The sequence below is a fragment of the Herpailurus yagouaroundi genome, unplaced genomic scaffold (genome assembly GCF_014898765.1).
Source record: "Herpailurus yagouaroundi ecotype Mexico unplaced genomic scaffold, PumYag 213, whole genome shotgun sequence".
Taxonomy (NCBI): domain Eukaryota; kingdom Metazoa; phylum Chordata; class Mammalia; order Carnivora; family Felidae; genus Herpailurus; species Herpailurus yagouaroundi.
Genome location: NW_024412444.1, coordinates 3759263 through 3781642, shown reverse-complemented (window position 1 = coordinate 3781642; position 22380 = coordinate 3759263). Strand labels below are relative to the sequence as shown.

Sequence of the window (22380 nt, the reverse complement as noted above, 5' to 3'; positions counted from 1 at the left end):
GAGGCAACACAGCCGGATGTTGATGACTGGGACAGGTGACGGGTAATGTGAGGGTCCATTAAACATTCTACCTTTGTGAATTGTATTCAATACTTTTCTCTAATTTTGGGTTATGTTTAAGAAATTATTTTTAAAATGTGGAGTTTCCTGACAAATGAAAGGGAGTGGAATAGAGGTTGACATTAGAGGGGGTGCAGATGACATCTTTTAGAGGTACTTTCCTTAGTATTAGACTACACAAGGCAGCCATAATTGCATCCGGGGGGCTGTGGAGTCACTGGACTGCTCCTTACAACATCAAAGCATCTATATTTTAAAGCAGAACAGCCCATGGGGGCTCCTATTTATTATTAAACAATTTGAAATGACACAGCAGATGTTTTAGGTTGCATCCAGAAATTATGAAAGCTCTTTTCAAAGCAGGGATGCTCTGTTGCAACTAACACGGTAACACACATCGTAGGATTCCAGGCAAGACACTGGAAACACCGGAAACAACGTGCTGCCGTGTGGAGGGCAAACCAGGATGATGCAGGAATCGCAGGACCTCTTTCAAGTATTTCGTGAGGCAACAAGGTCAACACGAAACAGTCTGTTTCATGAAAGATGTGCCAAAACCTAGGGTGGGTTTTCGTAGTAACGGGAATATAGCCTACAGCAGGGTTTGTAAATTTTCTGTAAAGGCTTTGCCGGCTGCACAGTTTGCCATAACTACTTAACTGCAACTCCGGTGTAAAAGCAGTGGTAGCCTACACATACAAGAAATGGGCGTGGCTAGGAGCCCATAAAACTTGACTTAGAAAAACAGGCTCTGGACAGGATTTGGACTCTGGGCCGTAGTTTCCCACGAGCTAACTGACTGAGCAGAAAATGTCGTCCCTCTGTCTAACAAAGCCTTGCTGACCTAGGGGAGGGCCCTGTGATGCGAGGCTTGTTCTTTCTGTTAGAATTAACACAAACAGGAGCTTATGGAAACATTTTAAGATTTGGGTATGGGTAGGTGCTCTATGCTCACTCTCATAAATCTAACCTTGGGCTTCCTTACACCTACTTTTAAGGTAAGGGAGAGCAAAGACTTCAATAGGGGTCAGCGGTGTACTTACAATTCAAAGAACGCAGGGTGCTCAGAATGAATTGCCAAACATATCAAAATAGAGCTAAGCAGAAGCAATGAGGAAATTAGGCCACAGCACAGAAACACCTAGTATTGATTGAGCTACAAACCGTAGTTTGATTATGGCCCATAAGGTAGAAGCAAGCCTCCCCGAGCTTTTCATTTCTCATACATGCAGCGATATTAGGAGGTATCATCGCTGTAGAAGGGAGGGCCCAGCACCAAGAACAGTCAGACAGAAAGAGAAAGAGAGAAAGAGAAAAAGTTGAACATTTAGATTCCCTATAACACAGAGGAAAGAAAAAAAATCTGCATTTGTTAACATGGGGCAAAGAGAGTTTATTTGTCCAGTCAGACAGTCTAAGGCAACACTCAAATAAGGCTGCAGAGACCGCAATCGAACAGTGACATTTTTCAGACAGCCATATAAGGTGACTCAAGAACCCAGACAATGGATGCATCCTTTTTTCTTTTTTTTCTTTTTTTTCAAACAACTGGAACAATGACAAGCTGGCATAGAGGAGTGCATTAACAATAAACAACAGAAGACCAGAGGTCCCTCCCTCCCCCCACCCGAAGACCGCGGCAGTTAAATTAAGTACAAAAAACTCATTACAAAAATAGCCTCACAGAGAAGCAGGTTCCAATCAAGTCAGAAAAATATTGGAACTTAACATATTATAACCCATTTGTGACTCTAATCAATAGAATTAGAGAGATTTAGTCCAAATGACGCATGAGACATTACAGCAGCACAAATCTGGCATGTTCAACCCTTCTTGGAAAAATGAGTATTTAAAGGATCTTTATTTTTAGCCCAAAGAACATTTGTTAGTGTTGGATTTTCATCCTCAGTGCAACAGACATAGGTTTTGAGAAGGTACACAGGTTATTGACGATGATTCTCAAATGAAATATCACATCCAACAGAAGCATAGGGAAGACAGAAAGGGAGACAATGTTACACAGTTTCAGTGGCATCGATACACCTATGGTCAGAGGTTTAGCACAGTGCACAGCTGTGACGTCTTAATGTTGTCAAAATACCTCCCCTGTGGGTGGCCTTGTCTAAAGGGGCCTCATCGGATTTCCTCCCTCCTCCCACCTTGGGCCCCTTGTAGTCTACACCTGTATGAGTGTCCAACACCTGGGAAGATTGTCCTTCAAAGGAGTTCTCCTTTTCTTTGAGCTGCCTCTGAATTAAGGATCTGATCAAGTCCAAAATGCAACTGGGAATTGTGCAGAATGACTTTCAGAAAAGAGGGCGATAACAGATCAATCCCTAATAAAGGGGACCAACGTATATGGGGACCATTCAATCACAGTTTCTATAGAAACTTTTGTAGACCTTTGGTTGGGAAGAGAAGCCCTACATCTAGGGCATAGATTTTTTTTTTTTTTATTTTAAACAAGACTCTCAAATAAATAGGACATAATTATTATAAAATACAGCATTTTGCCATCAGAACACTAAGCTAGGTAAAGATCATTGCTGTTTACTCAAATCATGTCTACACATATGACAAAGGAACTCTATGTATAACCTGGCTTTCCCCATAGGAAAGGTATAGTAACATGTTTCCCTCATGATGAGCACTGGGAATCTATTTCATCCTTTTTCATCTAAAAACATATGGCTAATATATCAACAGTTTCGTTTGTTTTAGAGTAGTGGGCTCGGGTGGTCTGATTGGGGGTAGGGACCAGCAAGGGGGGGCGGGATGCGGAAGTGTCGTATACAGAGCATAAAGGAGGTGAGCAAGGCCCCCAAATCATCTCAAAATTTCACACCTCTTCAGTAAAAACATCAAGAAACCAAAAAAGAAAACCAAAAAAAAAAAAAAAAACAAAACAAAAAAGAGAGAGAGAGAGAGAGAATTGTGCCTCAACATATCACTCAGGAAACCTGCTTTCCTGCTTCTGAAAAGGAGTATAGTCATTTTTGTGCTAACAATTGGATCTGAGAAACAGTTTGGCACAGTTCAAACAAACATTCCTTCACTCTTGGTGGGACTAGACAGAATGTTCTCTCTGATTATCAGAAAGGGGCTATAAAGATCTTGTCTTAGGCCACGTCCCAGTCCACGTAAGCAAGCAAGAGGATGAAATGTGTAGAGATTTCAGAACAAGCGAGGCAAATAATCACATGGTGCGAAAGGCTGGTAAGACACTGGTGAACAGGGGGAAACAAAAAGACTTTCCTGCTGTAGTTCTGGAGACAAATTCATGGAGTCATGCCAGGGAAGGAAGGGATGTTTTCATAGTTTGACCCACCATATTCTGGTACGGAGCCGTCTCCCCGCTTCAGAAACAGACGCACCCTGCGGCCACCATTCTTAATCAGTTCTATAGCCCGAGAATGCTTCATGTTTTTGGTGGTCTCGCCATTGATCTCTAAGATTTCATCACCAATCTGCCAAAGAGAGGACAAAATGAGAAGATCGCAAAGGGCTTCACCGGCCGCTGAGGTGCTCTAGGATGTAAAGTTCTTCCATTTATTGATTTACTAAGTATTTATGGAGTCTAGTCCAGAAAATCTTCTGTTGCATAGTCCAGCAGTGAAAGAAACAAAAGCTTTTGCCCTCATGGAGATGAAATTCTAATGGGAGAAAGACAATTAACAAGAAAATTAGAGAAAAATGTGTAGGTTAGAAAGTGCAAGTGTTAAGAGAAAAAAATAAAACAGTACGGAAAATGTTAATTAAAAATTTTTTTTTAACTTTCATTTTTGAGAGAGAGAGAGTGCGAGCAAGGGAGGGAGGGCAGAGAGAGAGAGAGGGAGACACAGACAGGCTCCAGGCTCCGAGCTGTCAGCACAGAGCCCGACGCGAGGCTCGAACTCACAGTCTGTGAGATCATGACCTGAGCCGAAGTCGGACGCCCAACCAAGTGAGCCACACAGGCGCCCCTCCTTCCCTTTGAATGTGGGCTGGAATTAGTCACTTGCTCCTAACAAAAAGAATATGGCAAATGTGCTGTGATATCAGTTCAAAGCTAAGGTTACAAAATACTTTTGGCTTCTGTCTTATGTGCCCCCCTTTTTTTTTGTCCTCTCAGTTGTTCACTCTGACCCATGTGCTGAGCTACCCTACAGAGTCTGTGATAAGGACATGAAGAAGAGGTAGGGCCAACAGCCCAAGGGACACTGAATCCTGCCAGCTGAGCTGTGAGTGAGCTTAGAAGTAACTGCTGCCCGTGGAGAGCTTTCTGATGAGAACACAACCATGCCTATACAATGATGCTGCATTTACGATGTGTCAGCTACTATTCTAGGCACCGGAGATAAAGAAGTGAACAAGACAGGCAAGATCCCTGCTCTCAAGCAGCTTATCTTCCAGAAGGCAGAAGAGGAAAAGCACTGGCTTTGGAGATTAAGGTCTTGAATTTGAGTCCTATCACTTGTTAGCTACCAGATCTTGTTCAAATCCTTTAACTTCCTGGAACTCAATTTCTTATCTGTAGAAGGGAATGTTAACAACTCATTCCTACCAAGCTGTGAGGATGAAACTGGTCACTACTGTAAATGTGTCTTGAGAACTGTACAGCATTACACAAAATACCATGGTAAGATTTCACTCCATCAGAAACTTTTTTGAAGTAAGCTAAGACATGGAAAAGCATAACCAATGTGTGTGAAACTGAAACAAATTTAACAAGTTTATTATATTTCTTTGCACTTTCTTTCTTATATATTACTATGCATTATTTTTCACTAATTTTTTATACCCATATGCATGGTCTACTTTCTCAATTAAAAAAAAAAAAAAACGCTCAAAGGGGCACCTCAGTGGCTCAGTCGGTTAAGCGTCTGATTCTTGCTTTCAGCTCAGGTCATGATATCACAGTTGGCGAGTTTGAGCCCCGTGTTGGGCTCCACGATGACGGAGCAGAGCCTGCTTGATATTCTCATTCTGTCTCTCTCTCAAGAATAAATAAATATTTAAAAAATGTTCATTAAAATTCAATCTGTAAAAATTTAACAAGCAAGAGACTATACCTCACATACAAATATTAAGTTCCCTACCTTTGGTCACTTTTTTCCCTCTTTCTGCTCTGGACCAGCTTCGTGCACTTTTTTCCTTTCCTGACCTGACCGTCTTGATTCCTCTTCATTCGTAGCAAACTGCTCCCTATGCATATGCTTCAATCTACGTGACCTATCCATTTTTTTTTTTAAGCCATCTAATCCCCCCCCAGAAAAGTGACACATGCATACACAGTAACAGATACCAGATTCCTAAAAAGAAGAGAGTGAGCTTTTGGCATGTGGAGATTTAAAATTTGCAACTCTGACTACTGCAGAGAAACTGTGAATGTTCCCGCCATGGAGATGTGGGGCCTTTCCTGAGGCAGAGTCGACCTGCTCCAGAGGCTAAAGTAAGACCTGGTGACTAGCAGGACACTGAATGGAGCTCACCACCCAGAACCTACAAGACTAGAGGGACTTCCTGCTCTGTAAGCATCCTGGTAAATCCTAGGATTTGCTGTGAAATGATGCGCCTACCATAGGAGATTAAGTAGAAGAACTACGGACACAGGACTGATTTTTACCTCAATAAGTTTGCATGAAATTCCAATTCTTCATTCTATCCCTGAACAATCAGAAGGGCTCACCTAACTTTAGCAGTTACCATCAACTATGCTTTAGGGAGAAATACACCCTAGGCGGGAGTCATGCATTTTAGAGTGTTCTGAAAGCAGTATGAAATGTAGTTCTCAGGAACAAGAAGGTTCTAGCCACATCAGGTCAAAAAGCCACTGGAGATGACTTATTTTTCCAGACTCCTCTTCCTACTTACCCTCATCTTTCCACACCTTTCTGCTGGACCATCCTCTGCTAAGCGCAGAACATAGAGGTCCATGTTATATTCTCGGCCCCCTCGAAGACTAAAGCCAAATCCCTTGGCTCCTCTCTCTAGTTCCACAGTGTAAAAATCTTGCTCCTATTTAAAAAACGAAATGCAGTCATTCAGGGGAGAACGCATACCCACACATATTTCTTCTTCCCACCGCTTCCCAAATATTCTCCGAAATGGTGATCTGACACCAAGGCACCGTCTCTATCCCTCTCTTGGTGATTCTCAACTGTTTATTAACATTCATTCATCTCACACATTCGCAGATGCAGAATCTGAAGACATTTCATGAGTGTGCCTGCCGACCGCACACCAACAGACGTGTGTTAAAATTTAATCAGTGAGGCCACACATCGTTATTTGTGGCGGGAAAACTCATTACGTGATGCCATTCTGCACAGGCCTCCCTGCCACGTGCCTGGAAAACAGCGGCAGTGTCTATGACGAGGATGCCAAGAGCGACCGCCTCCCATCTGAGGAGTGGTTCCCACCCAGGATGAGGAGCTCGAGTGGGTTAGTGAATCCGTGAACGGATTACTCCCAAGTTTCCTTCACCTGCGTATTAGTGCATTCTCTCCTACCACCCTGCCAGACAGGTAGCTGGCTCTCCGGGTCTCACCTGAAATTCCCACGTCTGGGAAACACCTTAACAAAAAAAGACATCTCTTGGCATAAATACAGGCATGAATACCCCGAGTAGCGATTAGCACTTTTGCTCTTTCTCTGATGGCCAGTCCTTGAGATAAGTGCGGTTCTTTCTTTCTTTCTTTCTTTTCTTTCTTTCTTTCTTTCTTTCTTTCTTTCTTTCTTTCTTTCTTTCTTTTTCTTTCTTCCTTCCTTCCTTCCTTCCTTCCTTCCTTCCTTCCTTCCTTCCTTCCTTCCTTCTTTCTTTCTTTCTTTCTTTCTTTCTTTCTTTCTTTCTTTCTTTCTTTCTTTCTTTCTTTCTTTTTCCCACCTAGAAGAGGATCTCTAGGAATATTTTGCAAAGGTAGTAACAGAAAATGTCATTTCCTAGCCAGCTAAATATGAGCTCATATTTAGTACAACCTCTCACAAAAGGTTATTTATTTTAATTGGGGGTACCTTATAAAAGATAGCTCGTAAAAATAGCTTCAGAAAGTTGGAAGGAAATGTACTAAGCAAACAAAAAAAGACGAATGGCCCTCACCTGTGTTGCCTGGGGTGCTTTGAACTCAAACTGAGATTCCGGCTTTGGTTTGGTGGTATTCCTGCCAAAGCGAGAGAGAGAAGCGTAAAAGCAAAGCAAACCATGAAACTGAAGGGAAGAAAACAAAGTCAAGGATGAGTATCATCAGACCAGGAGTTAGTTGTTTCCCCTTAAAACTAACAAAAGCAACCAAAGTTATGTCTGACCTGGTCTCCTGGGCCCCTTGCTGAGAAGGGGCGTGTGTGGTGGTGATGGTGGCAATCTTCTCTGCGTTGGTCAACAAAGTGGCATTTGAGGACTCTGCAGGGAGAGGGAGAGAGAGAGAGCGCAGCAGAATGAGGGCCCCAGAGGAGAGATCATCAAAGCAGGAGGTATGCAGAAGTCCCACATCTGAGTGACACGCCTGGTTTCCCTATCACTGTTTGAAACCGTCCTGACTGGAATTTCTAAGCAAAGAGTTCACAGAACCATTCTAAGATATTCTACGATGTGAGAGCCACGTATGCCCCCATCACCCTCCTCCCAACTGACATCCCCGCAAATGAACGGAGAAGTTTGCCCCCGAAAATGCTTCCCTAAAATTGTAACCGAGTCAAGTGTCTCTCCCTCCCTGACACTTAAAAATGGCAGCCCCTTCAAAGCACGGCACCACACTGGCATTACTGCCCCAGGATTGGACGGACTAATAACAAATGTCTCTATTACTGTTTCCTGCAATTTATCAGCAATATGAGCAGAGTCCGCTTGATTTCCTCATGTGAATATTACAATCAGAAGTGTGCTAACATCTTGATAACTACACACACACACACACACACATCTACCTTCCTCCCCAGTGCTTTTAATGAAGCACAACTGAAAATGTAGACTTCTACACAGATCTCGTCTAGAATCACTGATGAAAAATTAACTTTAAAACCTGCATTAGTTAGAGGCAGAGTTTGTAAATAGAAGTTGTATAAATCATGAAGCCACCCTAATGGAATGAATATAATTATATTCTTAGGTAAATTGACTTTCTTCTCCGCTAACCACATTCATAAGCAACTTCATTAATCTCTAGAAGTCTGGAGATCCAGAATTTGAAAACACTCAAGAGCATGCCCTACAGACTGCACACCAACATGCATGTATTAAAATTTAATCACTTATATAGTGATGGCTATATATTTTTTTACTAATTATTTGTCCATTACGATCAAAGCAGATAGCAAGCAGTTATGAGCAAGCTGCACTTTAGTACTTAATTTTAGGTTGACTGTTTGGAACTTGGCATCAATCTTCTCATCAAGAAAATACTACATGTGGTGCTTAGGTTCTAAGATTAGGCTATGAGTGCCTATTTAATTCCTAGTGGGCAATACAGCCTACAAGTTTCTAGGAGTCCTACAGCTCATAGTAGGCATCTTAATGCTTTCAGAATACATATACCTGCCCATAATGTGTAACAAAGTTTCTGTGGGAAAATGTGTTAAGTATTCCCACCTGGGACACCTGGACGATATCTCTCCACTGCAGTCCTGAGTGACAATACCTCCCAGAAATCCCAATGACATGTGGTCTGTCCTCCATTTTAATTTCCTAAGGATATTATGCAGCTTGGGTCTGGCTTCCTATTATATTATTTCATTGCACACAGTTGTTAAAGTCACGGGCTTGAGATCCAACCCCCCTTTCCCCACTCATTAGCCCTAGGTCTTATTTTACTCATCTGAAAGAAGGGGATGATGACATAATTCCCTTCCTTTTGATAAAAATATTTGAAAAGCTTAGTATAGTACCTGACATATAGTAAGCACTCAATACATGAACTGGACTTATGGCCCTAGCTACCACTTCTAGTTTTTATTTTATGACCGTGGGAACTTAAACTCTAAAAAGAGAAAGCTGAATTATGATTTTAAGTTTGCATTTCAGCCACAGAGCCTGTGGTTCTCACAGCTGAGGCACAAGATTACTAAGACAATATAACAGATCAAGTAAATTGTAATGTAATCCAATTCATGTTTTAGGCCAAGTTTCCCATAGTCTGTTTTTACCACCGTTTCTACAGATTCTGAGGGAAAGGAACCTGTGGTCAATTAAGGGTCAGAAATAGTGGCTGAAACAGAGGGAAAAAGTTTTGTGTGTCTGTGCTTTGATTTTCCTCTGAGCAGCCTCAGGTTCTTTACTATGCCAATACGCCTGGCAACCCCGAGCTGGGGAGGTGGTGTTTCTCAGGCTTAATGGGAGGCAGCTTAGCAGAATGGTTAGGAGGTCAGATTCCAGACTCTGACTATCTGGCCAGGTGTACCCCCAGCTCGGCAATTTACTGGCTGGTACTCACGCCAAGTCACTTCAACTTCCTTTGCCTCAGTTTTCTCTTCTGTACACGCATTATATCAGAAGTATCTCAGAAAATCCGTGCAAAGATTAAGGAGAAGACAGTGTGTGGGATAGGGCCTGGCACATGAAAACCATACAAAAGATGATCACCAGATTTTTTATCGGGAACATGGATTTCTGGGATCGCAATATTAAAAGCATATTACTGGTACATTTTTATGACTGCAGTTAACGAGCACAACCAAGGTGATTAATCTATGTGATATGCCATCAAGTACACGCACTGTCAGAACAATGGACTAAGAGACTGCACTGCCTGTCAATACGATTCCCCAGAAGTTTCATCAACCCACGTATTGGTCCTTTAAAAAAATTCATATTGCTCACTGTAATTAATTTTATGGAGACTCTCTGGGAAATCACAAGATTGCTCGGGCCATGGGGAAATCATAATCAGGATACCAAAAAGAATGTTTCATTGTAATTAAAGTGATTATAATTACTGAATTGTGCAGGAGTTTCCCTTTTGAGTCCTTGTGTGTTTGTGGTACCCAGGGTTTTTTTAGGCAGGTGGGATCCCATTCTGAAACAGTGTTCTCTCTCTCTCTTTTTTTCCTGCTGCCTTCATGATTTGGATTGAACATTAACTTTAAGCATTAAAAAAATTAACATTTATATGCAAATGCTTTTTTGAGCTAGCTGAATTTCCTCCAACTGCTGTCTTTCTTAAATCTATGAACCGCCACCATTTCTTCATTTATGATGCGCCAAAGACTGTGCTAAGTCCATTTCCACTTGTACTACCCCATTTCATTCTTACAACTCAATGAAATAGGTTCAGTTATGACCCCACTTTACAGATGGAGACACTGAGGCTTAGGCAAGGTAGGTAACACGTCCAAAGTCATCTGGAGAGTCTCACTTCCACGTGTAACAGAATTATGTGTTGGTGTCAGGGAAATCATATTTAATTGGCAAGTGCCTTCATTTTATTGCATGAGCACCACCAACTATCACAAAACTATACAAAATACAAAATACCCTGCTTTGATTCTACATTTTATGGGCCATCTTCTGAGCCCTGAAATAATTTTTAGCATGCTCTGGATTTACAGGATGCATTTTGAGTATCAAGAGTTATACTCGGGGGGTGTCTGGGTGGCTCAGTCGGTCAAGCGTCCGTCTTCAGCCCAGGTCATGACCTCACTGTTTGTGAGTTCAAACCCCACACTGGGTCCTCTTCTGTCAGCAAAGAGCTCACTTTGGATCCTCTTATCTCCCTCTTTCTCTGCCCCTTCGCCGTTCACCTTCTGTCTCTCTCTCAGAAATAACAAACTAAAAAAAATAGTTATACTCATTTTATTAAACTTTTAACTCTTCACCTAGAATTAAACCAAGACTTTGTGCTGAAATTCTCTCTAGCTTTTTAAATTACAGAGTTGAGGCCCGTTATCGCAAATCTATAGCTCCATCCCAAAGCAATATGTGCGCCATATAATGAGGGCCTGCTAAAAGAGCATATGCCAGCACAGTAGTATGAAGGGATGTCAATGTATTTGACTTCTAAACCTCAAAGACAGATGGACAGATCGGCTATTTTTATGACAAATTCCGGCAAGTATCCTACATCCTTTATTAAGCAGTGTTTACACCTACTTCAGCTCTCCCGGAGGAATGAAAATGGATATTACTACACTTTCCATAGCAATCATGTCTCAAGCAAAGCAGATCCTAGCTCTCAAGGCACTGTCACGGTGTTGTGCTAAATCAGGGCACTAACTTCTGACAGGATCTCTATCTTGGGTTTCAGTATATCTCTATGACAAGTGATTACAATTCCAGCCTAGACCCCATGTTAATACCTTTAGCCTCCGTTACAGAATCCACATTACAAAGTCAAACAGATCAACAAAGGATATAATCGTTCCCTTAAAATATTTCATAAATATTTTAATGCACGAAAACAGATGTAATAAATACCGGAAGGAAGGATTCGAAAATTTGAATCCCATAAATATTTGAAGTTCGGGGAGACCTAAAAAATGTGTATGGTCGAAACCTGTTCCTTTTGCCCTATTGTCTTGCTAGCTATCATATCCACAGAGCCCCCTATTAAGATATTTATACTAGTCTATGCCTTTGCCAAGGAAATAGAAATGTCTGGGCTGCCACACTTTACCTCCAATATCAACAAATACTTTGAATCAGAGGGATCTGAAGTACAAACCTAAGACCTTAATATAAGTAATATATTTTTAAGCTTCTAAATATTCATTACCTTGAACTTGATTCAAACTGATGGCTCTGCGTTAGTCTGACTCAGCCAGGGTCTGCCCCGATTAAAGTCTCATTCCCCCCAGATTTCACAGAGTATTTCTATAGAAGGCAAGTGGTAGGAAGCATGTGTGGTTTGACTTGTCAAATTTAAGTTCAGATTCAGTATGTTCAGCTATTCTCTGGGCCTTTCTGCGCTCTCCTTATATATTTACTATCACTTCCCGTATTTCATAGGAGAAGAAATTCTGCCCCCACTGCACCTCCCACGCTGGTCCCAAAGATAGTAAAAGCAGAGATGGTGAGGACCCCCCAATCTAGGCCTGTCCAAGATCTGTGAAGGCAGGCCTTCTAGGAACATGATAAAGTAAATAAAGGAGAGTCATGTTTCTGAGCTTTTGTTGAAGGGAGCCGGTGGGGGAAGGGAGAGGACAGAGAAACATGAGGAGCAGAGTGAGGGAAAGTACAGACTGGCATAAGTGAGCTGGAGAAAGTACTAGGTGAACGATGACAAGAGAAAACAATCAGGCAGCAGGAGGGAGGGAAAGAAGTGGATTCTGAGTGGGTTCCAAGCACTGTCTAAAAGACATCTTCCCATCTTCTTAAAGTGCCTCCTAGGGTTTCTGACAATAGCACTCTGGAGAAGACGGGTCTCTAAGAACTTCAGTCTCCTCCTGAGGACCATAGCACAAACTGTCTTTGGGCTATTTGATGAATTAAGCATTAGTGTGAAAGGTGTGAAGGAGAAGAAGTCCCTAACACACCAATCCCTTTTACCCTACAGTCTAGCACATCCAACACACCTTCCCAGACAGGAAGTGGATCTGCCACGTGTTTCTTTCCCATTATCAAGCCATAAAGGTCACTGTGTCTTCCAGGTGTTGGCAAACTTCTCCTGGATTTGCATCTCCTGGATGTTGGATTGCTCTGACATCTCTCCAGAAACCCAACTCCCCTGCTTCAATTTTAATTTGTAAGATGGCCATTTTTGGCTCCATTAAAAAGATGAACATCACAAATCTATCCTCTGTTAGACCTGATTTCCTTTACCTGGTCTCTGAAATTTACAAAGTAACGGACGAAGGGTTTTACTATCATGGCACTGAATTCCTGCAGTATTTTGGGATGAAATCACACCCTGGGCAGCACAAATCAGTCCTCAAGTACACTGTATGAGTTTTAATGTTTACTTTCTTCCTACCAAGAGAGTGTGGGATGTGTCTCTCTGAATTTTGTATTAAGTACTGAAGTTAAAAAAATGTCTTTTTATTGGCAATTGCTACTGGATAATTCATCTTGAACTATATTTTTTTGGGTTCAAGTTTTCTGAAACTATTCTCCACTGCATTAAGTCAACACCTAGTATGTGCACAGTAGGATAAAGTGCTTCTGCATATTTATATCTTTCCTGACTTCAAACTCTTTTTCTAGGCCCTTCCTTCAAGGAGTACTTTCCTTCCTTCCTTCCTTCCTTCCTTTTTTGGACATTATCATTCCCACACTAAGACCAACCAATATAGACATAGCAAGTCAATGCCTGTGTCCTGTTTTTTTAAATTAGTTTTCTGAAATCTCTGTAGGGCATGCACATCAATATATCTAAATTTATATACTACATTTGGCTCTCTCACTAAATTTTTCTAGCTTCCTTCATTCTTTCCATTAGAAACCTATGTTCTATCAACTTGTGATCACATTCCTAAACTGTAATTGCCTTCCAGAGTGGTGAACTGGCAGAATGGACTCCTGACCACACGGTAAATTACTAACCATGCATCTGAGGCCGGGTAAAGGAGATGAGCAATCAAGAAGCTATTTTTTCCTCCACATTTGAGTTGGGTATTTTTGGTTCAGAGGAAATTCTCTGCTCTTAGAACCAACAATTTTCAAATATTTATTGTTTGGTTTGGGATTTATTTTTTTCTCAAAGGCACAATTTACACCACTTGAATTTTAAACTAAAAAGGATCACCTTCTAACAATTACAAAATACTCCTTTGGGGGGCACGTGGCTGGCTCAGTTGGCAGAGCATGCAACTCTGAGTCCCCCACTGGGTGCGGAGATTACTTAAAAATAAAATCTTAAAAAAGATTCATTTGGTGAATTACTTCCAATAAAATCTCTGATTTTCTTATTTTACAGATCAGTGACAGGGAATTTTTATCACTCTATCTCCATAAACCACATTCTCCTCTTGAGAAACACTGACTTTAGAATATAGATTTTATTTTATAACACATGTATAGTAACAACACCACCACCACCAAAAGACATTGAAACACTGGAGACAAGTATCACTCTCCTCCCAAAGGCAAAGTCTGCTGAGAATGAAGTCAATATTCAGGACTAAATTCCCTGAAGAATCTATACATAGTGACATCAGTGTATCAACTTCATTTTTATTGAGAATAATGAATATTGATATTTCCTGCTATATAGCTTTATTTTGTAGGGGGCTGTCCTATATACTGTAGGATGTTCAGAAGCATTCCTGGTCTTTCCCCACTAAATGACCTTAGCACCCACTCCAGACAGTGTGCCCAATGTCCCCTGGGGGGCAGAATCACCAGTGGTGTAAAATAAACCAGATTTGAATTAATAACCAAACAAACTAACAAATAAGAACAGGCCTACTTTAATGCAGATATAACCTATCAAAAATAGAGGTTTTATTCTTTTTTCATCCACATGTAAAAATTAGAGACAAATCAAGTAGGCACAAACCCTAAGAATCTCTCATTTAATAAAACACTTTTGGGGCACCTGGATGGCTTAGTCGGTTAAGGGTCCAACTCTTGATTTTGGCTCAGATTATGATCTCACGGCCATGGGATCAACCCCTGTGTTGGGCTTGGTGCTCAGTGTGGATCGTGCTTGGGATTCTCTCCCTCCCTCTCTCTCTGCCCCTCCTCCCTTGAGCACTCGCATGCACGTGCTTTCTCTCTCAAAATAAAATAAACATTAAAAAATATTAAAAAAAACCTTTTATATGTTCACTTATCCTGAGAGAAAAGAATAGTATTGGCTCTGAAGTGTCATTATGTAGGTTTTATGTCACTGTATCACAGTTAAATTTACATTTTTAAAAATTTTATTCACTTGTTAATTGAATTTTACATAGGCTTCATACCCAACGTGGGGATTGAACTCACCACCCTGAGATCAAGAGTCACATGCTCTACCAACTGAGCCAGCCAGGCACCCCTCACACAGTTACATTTTAGTGATTTTTTAAAACTCTTTATTCATTTCCAGATAGAACATCAGGGGATCTTTACCACTGTATTCAAACTACTCTATCATTTTAAGGACAAGGGTACCAAAACCAAAATAAAATGGGGAAAGTTGAGATTTTCTGCAATGTTTATACTTGCAGCAAGGCAGGGCCCCAGCGAAAGAGGATTAAGCAAAGGGAGTGGAGGGGCGGGTAAGGTTTAGTAACAATGGCTCATGATGGGTATGTTCAGTTAGGGATGGATAAGGCTGCTTCGAAATCGACACTATTCAATTACGTGAATACTAATGAGAGAAAGAAAGAGACAGAGAGAAAAGGAGAGGTACAGAAAGAGCTAGAGAGAGAAAGAGAGACACAATAGGTATACTTTACCATCCCCGGGAATGATGCGGAGGGTAACTGTGTTTCCTGCTTCCTTGATTAGGTTGACAATGTCTGAATGGGACTTGTTGGTGATGGAACATCCATTCACTGCCAGGATCCGGTCTCCCACTTTCAGCTTGCCACATCGGTCAGCGGGACTCCCCTCAATAATCCGACCTATTTTGTGAGGCATAGCCACACATGCATTGCCTGCTTTGATATTGAGTTTTTATTTTTTTTTTTAAGTTACGTGGGAATATAGTGAAGGGAGGAGAAAAAGGGTTGAAAAGGGAAAGAGAAGGTTAAGTGTTAATTAATTAAAGCATTAAGCAAATGTTATTAAAGGAGAGCTCTGTGCCGATGGTCAAAACATTGGCAGTACTCAGTGCATCTGTGGAAGGAGCTGCCGCCCTGGAGTGATGGCTCCTAGCTCCTTGCCCCATTCCAAATGAGGGGGAACCCCCAGCTTCCCTCCTTCAATCGGTTACAAAATGTGTGATAGTTAGCAACTTCAAAGACTCTCGAGCGCCCCAAAATAACTCGCCATTGGCTTATTTTGGGTCTGCAAATGTGAGACCCAGAGCTGGGATGGATGCTTTACACACTGTGTGTTCGTGTCACTTCACTTTTGCCAGCTGTTAAGCTTCTGCCAATGTTTTGTTCTTTCTCCATTTAGAAAAAATAATCCCTAGGTGTCTGGGGAGGCCTAAGAGTCAGCTACCACCAGAAATTCCATCTGAAAACACCTAATGGACAAACACTTAGTCCTTCTGCCTTCTATCCGGAATGATGAAAGCTTTAGAAAAAAAGGCATAATTACAAGAGATGAGCCAACAAAAACACCCAACCTTTTATGACCTTTGCTCAATCAGCCTGTCGCGCGCTTTCAGGGTAAGGGCCCGAAAGGCTCATTAGCGCTGAAATCCTCCACCTTCCTCACAAAAGTCCCCTCAAAGGACAGTGAAAACCTGGTACCTACTCAGGCTAAGGACAGTGATCCGAAGCTGGATTCAGATCCTTCCTCAACCCTTTCCTTTGATCATTTCCTTTCTCATTATTACTTATTGCACATCTACAACATGAAAACCAGGAAAAGTGCATTTGAAGAGGAAGGTTTCTAGGGCACTGTGAGGTCATAACCACGTGCACTGCTAACTTCTAGCGAGGGGTGGGAAATTGACTTTGAGGCCTGGCACAGGGTCTCCAGCTAAATGCATAGTTCCCTATTTCGAGAATTCGTCTTTCTGAGGACTGTGAAGCAAGCTACGCAGCTGCGTCACCTTTTGGAAAGGACGATAAAACGGGCACGGAAGACACTGAAATGGGCTAGGCTCTTCTGTCATAATTTGGACCTTGGGGATACCATGTGGGGGGAAATGCATCCCAATTTCTTTGAATTTCAGCATATCTGCCCGCGTCTGTACCACGGCACGTAAGGTCAAGGCCACAGAGCTTTTAATAGGGAAGCAAATGTTTTTTTGGAATCCAACAGGCAGGTATGGAAAGCCTCCGTACTCAAATTCAAGGTCCTCATTAAGTTTAGTGCATCTCCACAAACAACTCACAGGAGAAAGGTATCAAACAACAGGTAGGAGGACAGCTCTGTAGAGTGGGAAACAGGAGTCTCATGCAAGGTATTAGGGAAAGTTGAACTTGTTTATTGTCAGAGCCAGAGGGAAACAATCAAAGACCAAATTGTGAGAAGACATTCAATATTCATTAAATAACACATAACCTCCCATCTGACACATCTATTTCGATGGAGAAAAGTAAAACCAAGAATTCTAAAATCCTGAGAAGATCAAGGGGTGCATGGGGAGGATCAAACAATGGGATTTCTTACCCCTCTCTGCCTTGTTCGAATATTTTTAAATTACACAGAAAAGCCCCCCAGATAAATTTACAAACAAAGCCCCCAAAAACCTTGCCTTGGTGTCCGGTCATCCCTTCGTGACATGCTGCGATAACTTTATTAATGTAGCTCACAGAAGCACGGTTAGTAACGGGCGTTTGTTACTGCAGCCACACATGCATAGACCTGACTGACTCACGGACTCCTAATGAACAGACTTTAGGGAAATGGCTTTTGCAGGAAGCAACGTACAAAGGCTAAATGAAGATAAAGGGAGTGCTACTGGATCCGAAAGCTGAAGGGACAGAGCACCTGGCCTGATCTCGGCCAGCAGTGACCTGGGTCACTGGTCATCGGACTCCTGGGGACAATTCCTTTGCAGATAGAGCAGAGTCCATTTCAAAGCCCACACAGGCCTGCCCCGTCTCTCATCCCATTCCTTATTAATGAACAAATGTGCCTGGGAGATAAACACATGACTCTTTATCTAATGAAGATGATGGATCATTTCTGGAGTACATTTTTATCATCCATTCTAATAGGAAATAGATTCATAGGTTACTAGGTTCCTGGACTTATGTGGGTCCTGTCTTTGCTAGTACACCCATCAGTTAACCTTCTCAGAGGGTGACAAGTGCATTTCTCCATACTCTGCTGAAACCCCCAATATCCAGATGAGACAGGTAAATCGGCCCTGCTAGAATTCAAGGGCAGTGAAAACAAATGGCTCTGAGCTCAGATCTTAACCAGATCCTTAACCAGACAGGTTAAAAATATTTAACATTTAAAAATTTCAGATGGGGAAAGAGTAGAGAAAGGACACAGGTAAGGTGGAACGGGCACTGCATGTAGTTACGTTTACTCCTTACACCTGTATTGCTCCCTAGGCATTTCTGTAAAACCATAAGCTTAGGCTAAAAACCCTTACACCTGCTGAGGCTTCTGCTGTTAATGACCTCCTACTCAGGACCTCACAAAAGGCTTTCTTTGACAAAGACTGCCCACTCTACACTGTCGAGGTTGCTCTCCAAGTTTCAGGCAAATATCATTTATGCTTCAAGTTGTTTGTGCGCCTGTGGACACGCATTCTGCATGCCGCTGAAAGGTTAAAAAACAAAACAAAACAAAAAAACCCCCAAAAGTCCCACCTTCAGGAGGGGAAAAGCTACAAAACACTCTCCACCCCCAATTATGACTTCAATTACCTGAAGCGAAAAGCATGAAGGCATTTCTGTTAATGAGATTTTGGCCATCTTTCACTTGCAACGCAACGCACTCGCCGGCATCTGGGAAGGTCCGGAGGGCGGACGGGGACACTCACCGAAAGTCGTGCCGGCCTCGGGCCTGCTCACCGAGGACACGATGACGAAGCCGAAGCCCTCGTTCTCGCCGCGCCGGATCTCCACGTCGTAGGGCTGCACGGCCGCGCTCACCACGCCGCTGCCGCCGCCGCCGCCGCTGCCGATGCCGCTGGTGCTGCCGCTGCCCGAGCTCACCGTGTTCAGGGAGTTCTGGCTGCCCTGCGGGGTGCGCTTCTCCTCCGTCAGGGACGCCGGCTGGTTGCTGCTGTGGTGGGAGGAGGCCGGCGAGGGCACCTCGTTCTCGGCTTTGGGGGCTGCGTGACAGAGAGGCCCGGCTCAGCCTCGGGCTGCTGCGCTCGCCCGCCGGCCGGCCGGCCCGCACGGCAGCGCCGCGGCCCGGAAGGAGGCCGCGGCCCCCGCGGCCCGGCAGGCTCCGGATGCCAGGGCCGCTGCAAGGTACACGGCTCTTGCACGGTATCCACCGCCACGTGAAAACACCCCAGGGGACGCCCAGCTCGTGTCACTGACAGCACCCGGCCTATCAGTACCCACTCTCAGGCTCAACTTGGCTGCAAGAGGGGCCCACTCGGTGCTACTGCCGGGGGCACAAAATCACAGGAACACGAACACCGGTGCAGGGGTGGCCTGCACCGGGGACGACCGCCACCTTCGCTTCGGAGACCTTGGTGCACGTTCACCTTGTCACTGCCCACAAAAGTCACATTTCTGCTCCGCCTTCCAAGCAGCTTTGCTTTTTATTTTTCCATCAGGCAGGACCCTGTACGTTGGCCCTGCCATTAAGGTTGCCATATTGTGGGATTCTTGACAACACCTGTCAGAGGTATACTTAGCCTCTCTCCCTGGTTTCCAACTGTCATTGCCCACTCTGATCACACTCCTGGGTACATTAGCCTCCATTAGGATTCCAGTTGTACTGCTTTATCGGGTGACAGGGTAAAGCACACCTAAATAAGTCACAGTAAGAGGTAGGAGCCACTTAGGTTTGATGCTCCCAACAAAATGTGTGTTCGAGTTTTGGGTAAAGCATTTATTTTCAAAGCTTCTCCCTTCATACATTTCTTTTTATTGTGGGAAAATATCTGTAACATAAAATTTATCATTTTAACCAGTTTTAAGTGTAAAGCTCAGGGGCATGAAGCATTAAGTACAGTCACAATGTTGTGCAACCGTCACCACTATCCGGCTACAGAAACTTTTCATTTGCCACAATTAAAACTCTGTACCCATTAAATGGTAATTAGCCATTTTTCCCTCCACCAACCCCTGGCAATGACCATGCGACTTTCTGTCTCTATGAATTTGACTACCCTGTGAATTTGAATATAAGTGAATTCATACGATGTTTGTGACTGGCTTATTGTACTTAGTCTCCTGTGTCTTAAGAGATTTAACATGGCTTTGACCCAAAGCTAAAAAGCCCAAATATTTAATATTTAAAAACAAATCTGAAACAAAAATCACATTGCTTCTATTACTTTTATTTGGGTCAGTGAAGTCAGAAAGTTTTCATCGCCATCTCCAAAGCCATTTTTAACTGACAGCCTCTGGCCGCATGGAATACCATTTTAAGAAATTCTCCGAGGCCGCAAATGAGCTCTTGGAGCATAATCCATGACTGATTAACACTGTTTTCCCTGGTTTCACTAAGGTAGGACTCTCACACTGGAATCTGATATCTTAATTCTATAATTAATGACATGCCATTTAAATGAGCTATACAAAAAACTTTTAACAAGGTGCCAGTTAATTTTATTTGGCAAGTATTTGTTTCATTAATATTAAAGCTATGAAGAAATGATAGGATTTCATGTCCTACTTCTTCAGTAATTCAAGTGATAGAATGCTTAATCTGCTTTTTTTCTGCATTCCGTCTTCACTATTTCAAGGTGGGGGCTGTAGACATACCCAGGGGAACTACCACCAAGTGTGCTTTCAAGAGGCTGGTGAGTGAATGGAAGGAGACAGACAATGAACTGTCTCAAAATGGCAGATTCTGATACAGAGGTAAACCACGATTCACAAGAATGGCAAGGAAGGAATGCCAAGATCGGAAGGCAGTTGGAAGAAGGAGGGAATTTCTGAGGGTTTCACAGAGAAGGTTTTATTTGAGCTGGGCCAGAAAGGGTTTGTATGTTTGGAGAACTCACGTACAGTACCTGAAAACCTGTAGGCAGGAGGAAGGGGTCAAAGATGGCCTCGCACTGGCCACCTCTACACCTTTCTGATGGAGAAAACAGATCTTGCCTGATTACATATGCAGGCAACAACAGAGTAAAGGATCATTCACTTTTTATGAGCTTATCTGGCAGCACAGAACTAATTTTTGTTCTTTTAATTTGAGGCTACAACTCTCCTGACTTTTAGAACGACCTCTTTTGTTGAGAATTAACATTAAATGAAGAAGGTGACTAACTTCTGGTCGGCAAGGGGGATGAGCAGAGGTAGTGTATATCTGACTAGTCTTCTTCTAGAAGCTTTTGCTGAACATGCACGAATGGCACATTAAAGTACTTTTGAGTGACAGAAGTTCTGCTGGGTTTGAGAGAAGCAGACCATCTGGAAATTCTGAGCTTAATCACATTTGCAAAGATTTGCTAAAATAGATGCTCGAGGAGGCAGACACAGGAAGGAAGCCTTTCCTGTGCATCAAGTGACAATGCGCTGTCTAAAGGAATGAATGAAAAACATACCTGTAAACACCACTTTGCGCCGCACAGTGAGATTGACGTGGCCTTGCTTGGCAGCTTGTTGCATAAGCTGGACCACAAGCTGGTGTGATTTTCCAATGACCGGTGTCCCATCCACACAGATTAATTCATCCCCAGACCTCAGGCGGCCGTCTGTATCAGCAGCACCCAGTGGTACGATGTGACCAATATAAATCTGTTGAATAAGTGGATGACGGGTGAAACATTAACCTTTTGATTTACTATTATACTGATGGCCTTCACATTGTTGAGAACAATTCATTGTGTTCATTCATGGCTGCATCCTTGCCATAACCGTTTATTGAGCACCCAGTGGGTACCAGGCCATTGTGAAGGTGCTATAACAATTCTTAAATGGTGGAAAAGTAACTTATTTCCTTTTTTTAAAGTTTATATACTTATTTTTAGTAATCTCCATACCCAACATGGGGCTCCAACTCACAAGAGTCAAGAGTTGCATGCTCTTCTGACTGAGCCATCCAGGTGTCCCAAGAGTAACTATTTCTTGTTTGGTTCCATTTACCTGTGGTCTGGTGATGACTCACTCTTTGTCCTCTTTGCAGAAATAAATGACTTTACCCTGTCATTTGCAAAATCTTTTCTCCTTTTCTGTTTACCTAAGAACCCTCCTTCCAGAAACTCTGGAAATTATAATGGTAATACTACTTTTCTTTAAAGGTCCAGCACTATGCCTAGCAATAGGGAATGCTCAGTAAATACTGTTCAATGAAGAAATGAATCCAGCAAAGCCTGGTTTGATGTCCCATCGCTGTACTTTTTTAGCACCCACATGCAGAGAAGCCTTTATATTTGGAGTCTGGTTGTATTTACCATTCATTAAACCTTAGCTAAAATATTTGTTTCCTTGCCTTCTGTAGACAGTAATGCTTGTGACTACCTTTACCTAGTACTTAAAGTTTACAAAGAATTTTGACAAAAGAGTGATTAAGAATATGGACCCTGAAGTCAGACCCATTCCAGTCCCTCCACTTACTAATGCTATGATCTTGGGCAACTCAATTAACCCTTCTTTGTCTTTATTTGATAATTTGAAAAATGGGGATACATTCATGAGTTTGATGGGGAAATGAGAGAATGTATATTAAAAGCCATTAGCACAGGCCCTGGCACATAGTAAGTGCTCAATAAGTGACAGCTATTA

At 42.6% G+C, this 22380-nt stretch overlaps 1 protein-coding gene and 1 non-coding gene across 17 annotated transcripts in view; both read right to left on the bottom strand.

Moving 5' to 3' along the window:
• The window catches only part of MAGI1 (membrane associated guanylate kinase, WW and PDZ domain containing 1), a 643266-nt gene that overhangs the window by 4270 nt on the left and 616616 nt on the right, over positions 1-22380 (bottom strand). For 5 of the 16 annotated variants that reach the window (XM_040454504.1, XM_040454511.1, XM_040454517.1 and 2 more), the window contains 7 exons: positions 21201-21393; positions 18510-18803; positions 15346-15546; positions 7345-7438; positions 7139-7199; positions 5914-6057; positions 3389-3527 (listed from right to left, as the gene is read on the bottom strand). In XM_040454504.1, coding sequence (XP_040310438.1) covers positions 3389-3527; positions 5914-6057; positions 7139-7199; positions 7345-7438; positions 15346-15546; positions 18510-18803; positions 21201-21393 — 1126 coding nt within the window. Of the gene's footprint in view, positions 1-1224; positions 1314-3388; positions 3528-5913; positions 6058-7138; positions 7200-7344; positions 7439-15345; positions 15550-18509; positions 18804-21200; positions 21394-22380 lie in introns of all 16 variants that reach the window. The other 11 variants (XM_040454502.1, XM_040454510.1, XM_040454503.1 and 8 more) reach the window with 5 other exon arrangements.
• On the bottom strand, positions 14866-14938 carry TRNAK-CUU (transfer RNA lysine (anticodon CUU)). The gene has a single exon. It is a non-coding gene; the product is annotated as a tRNA-Lys (tRNA).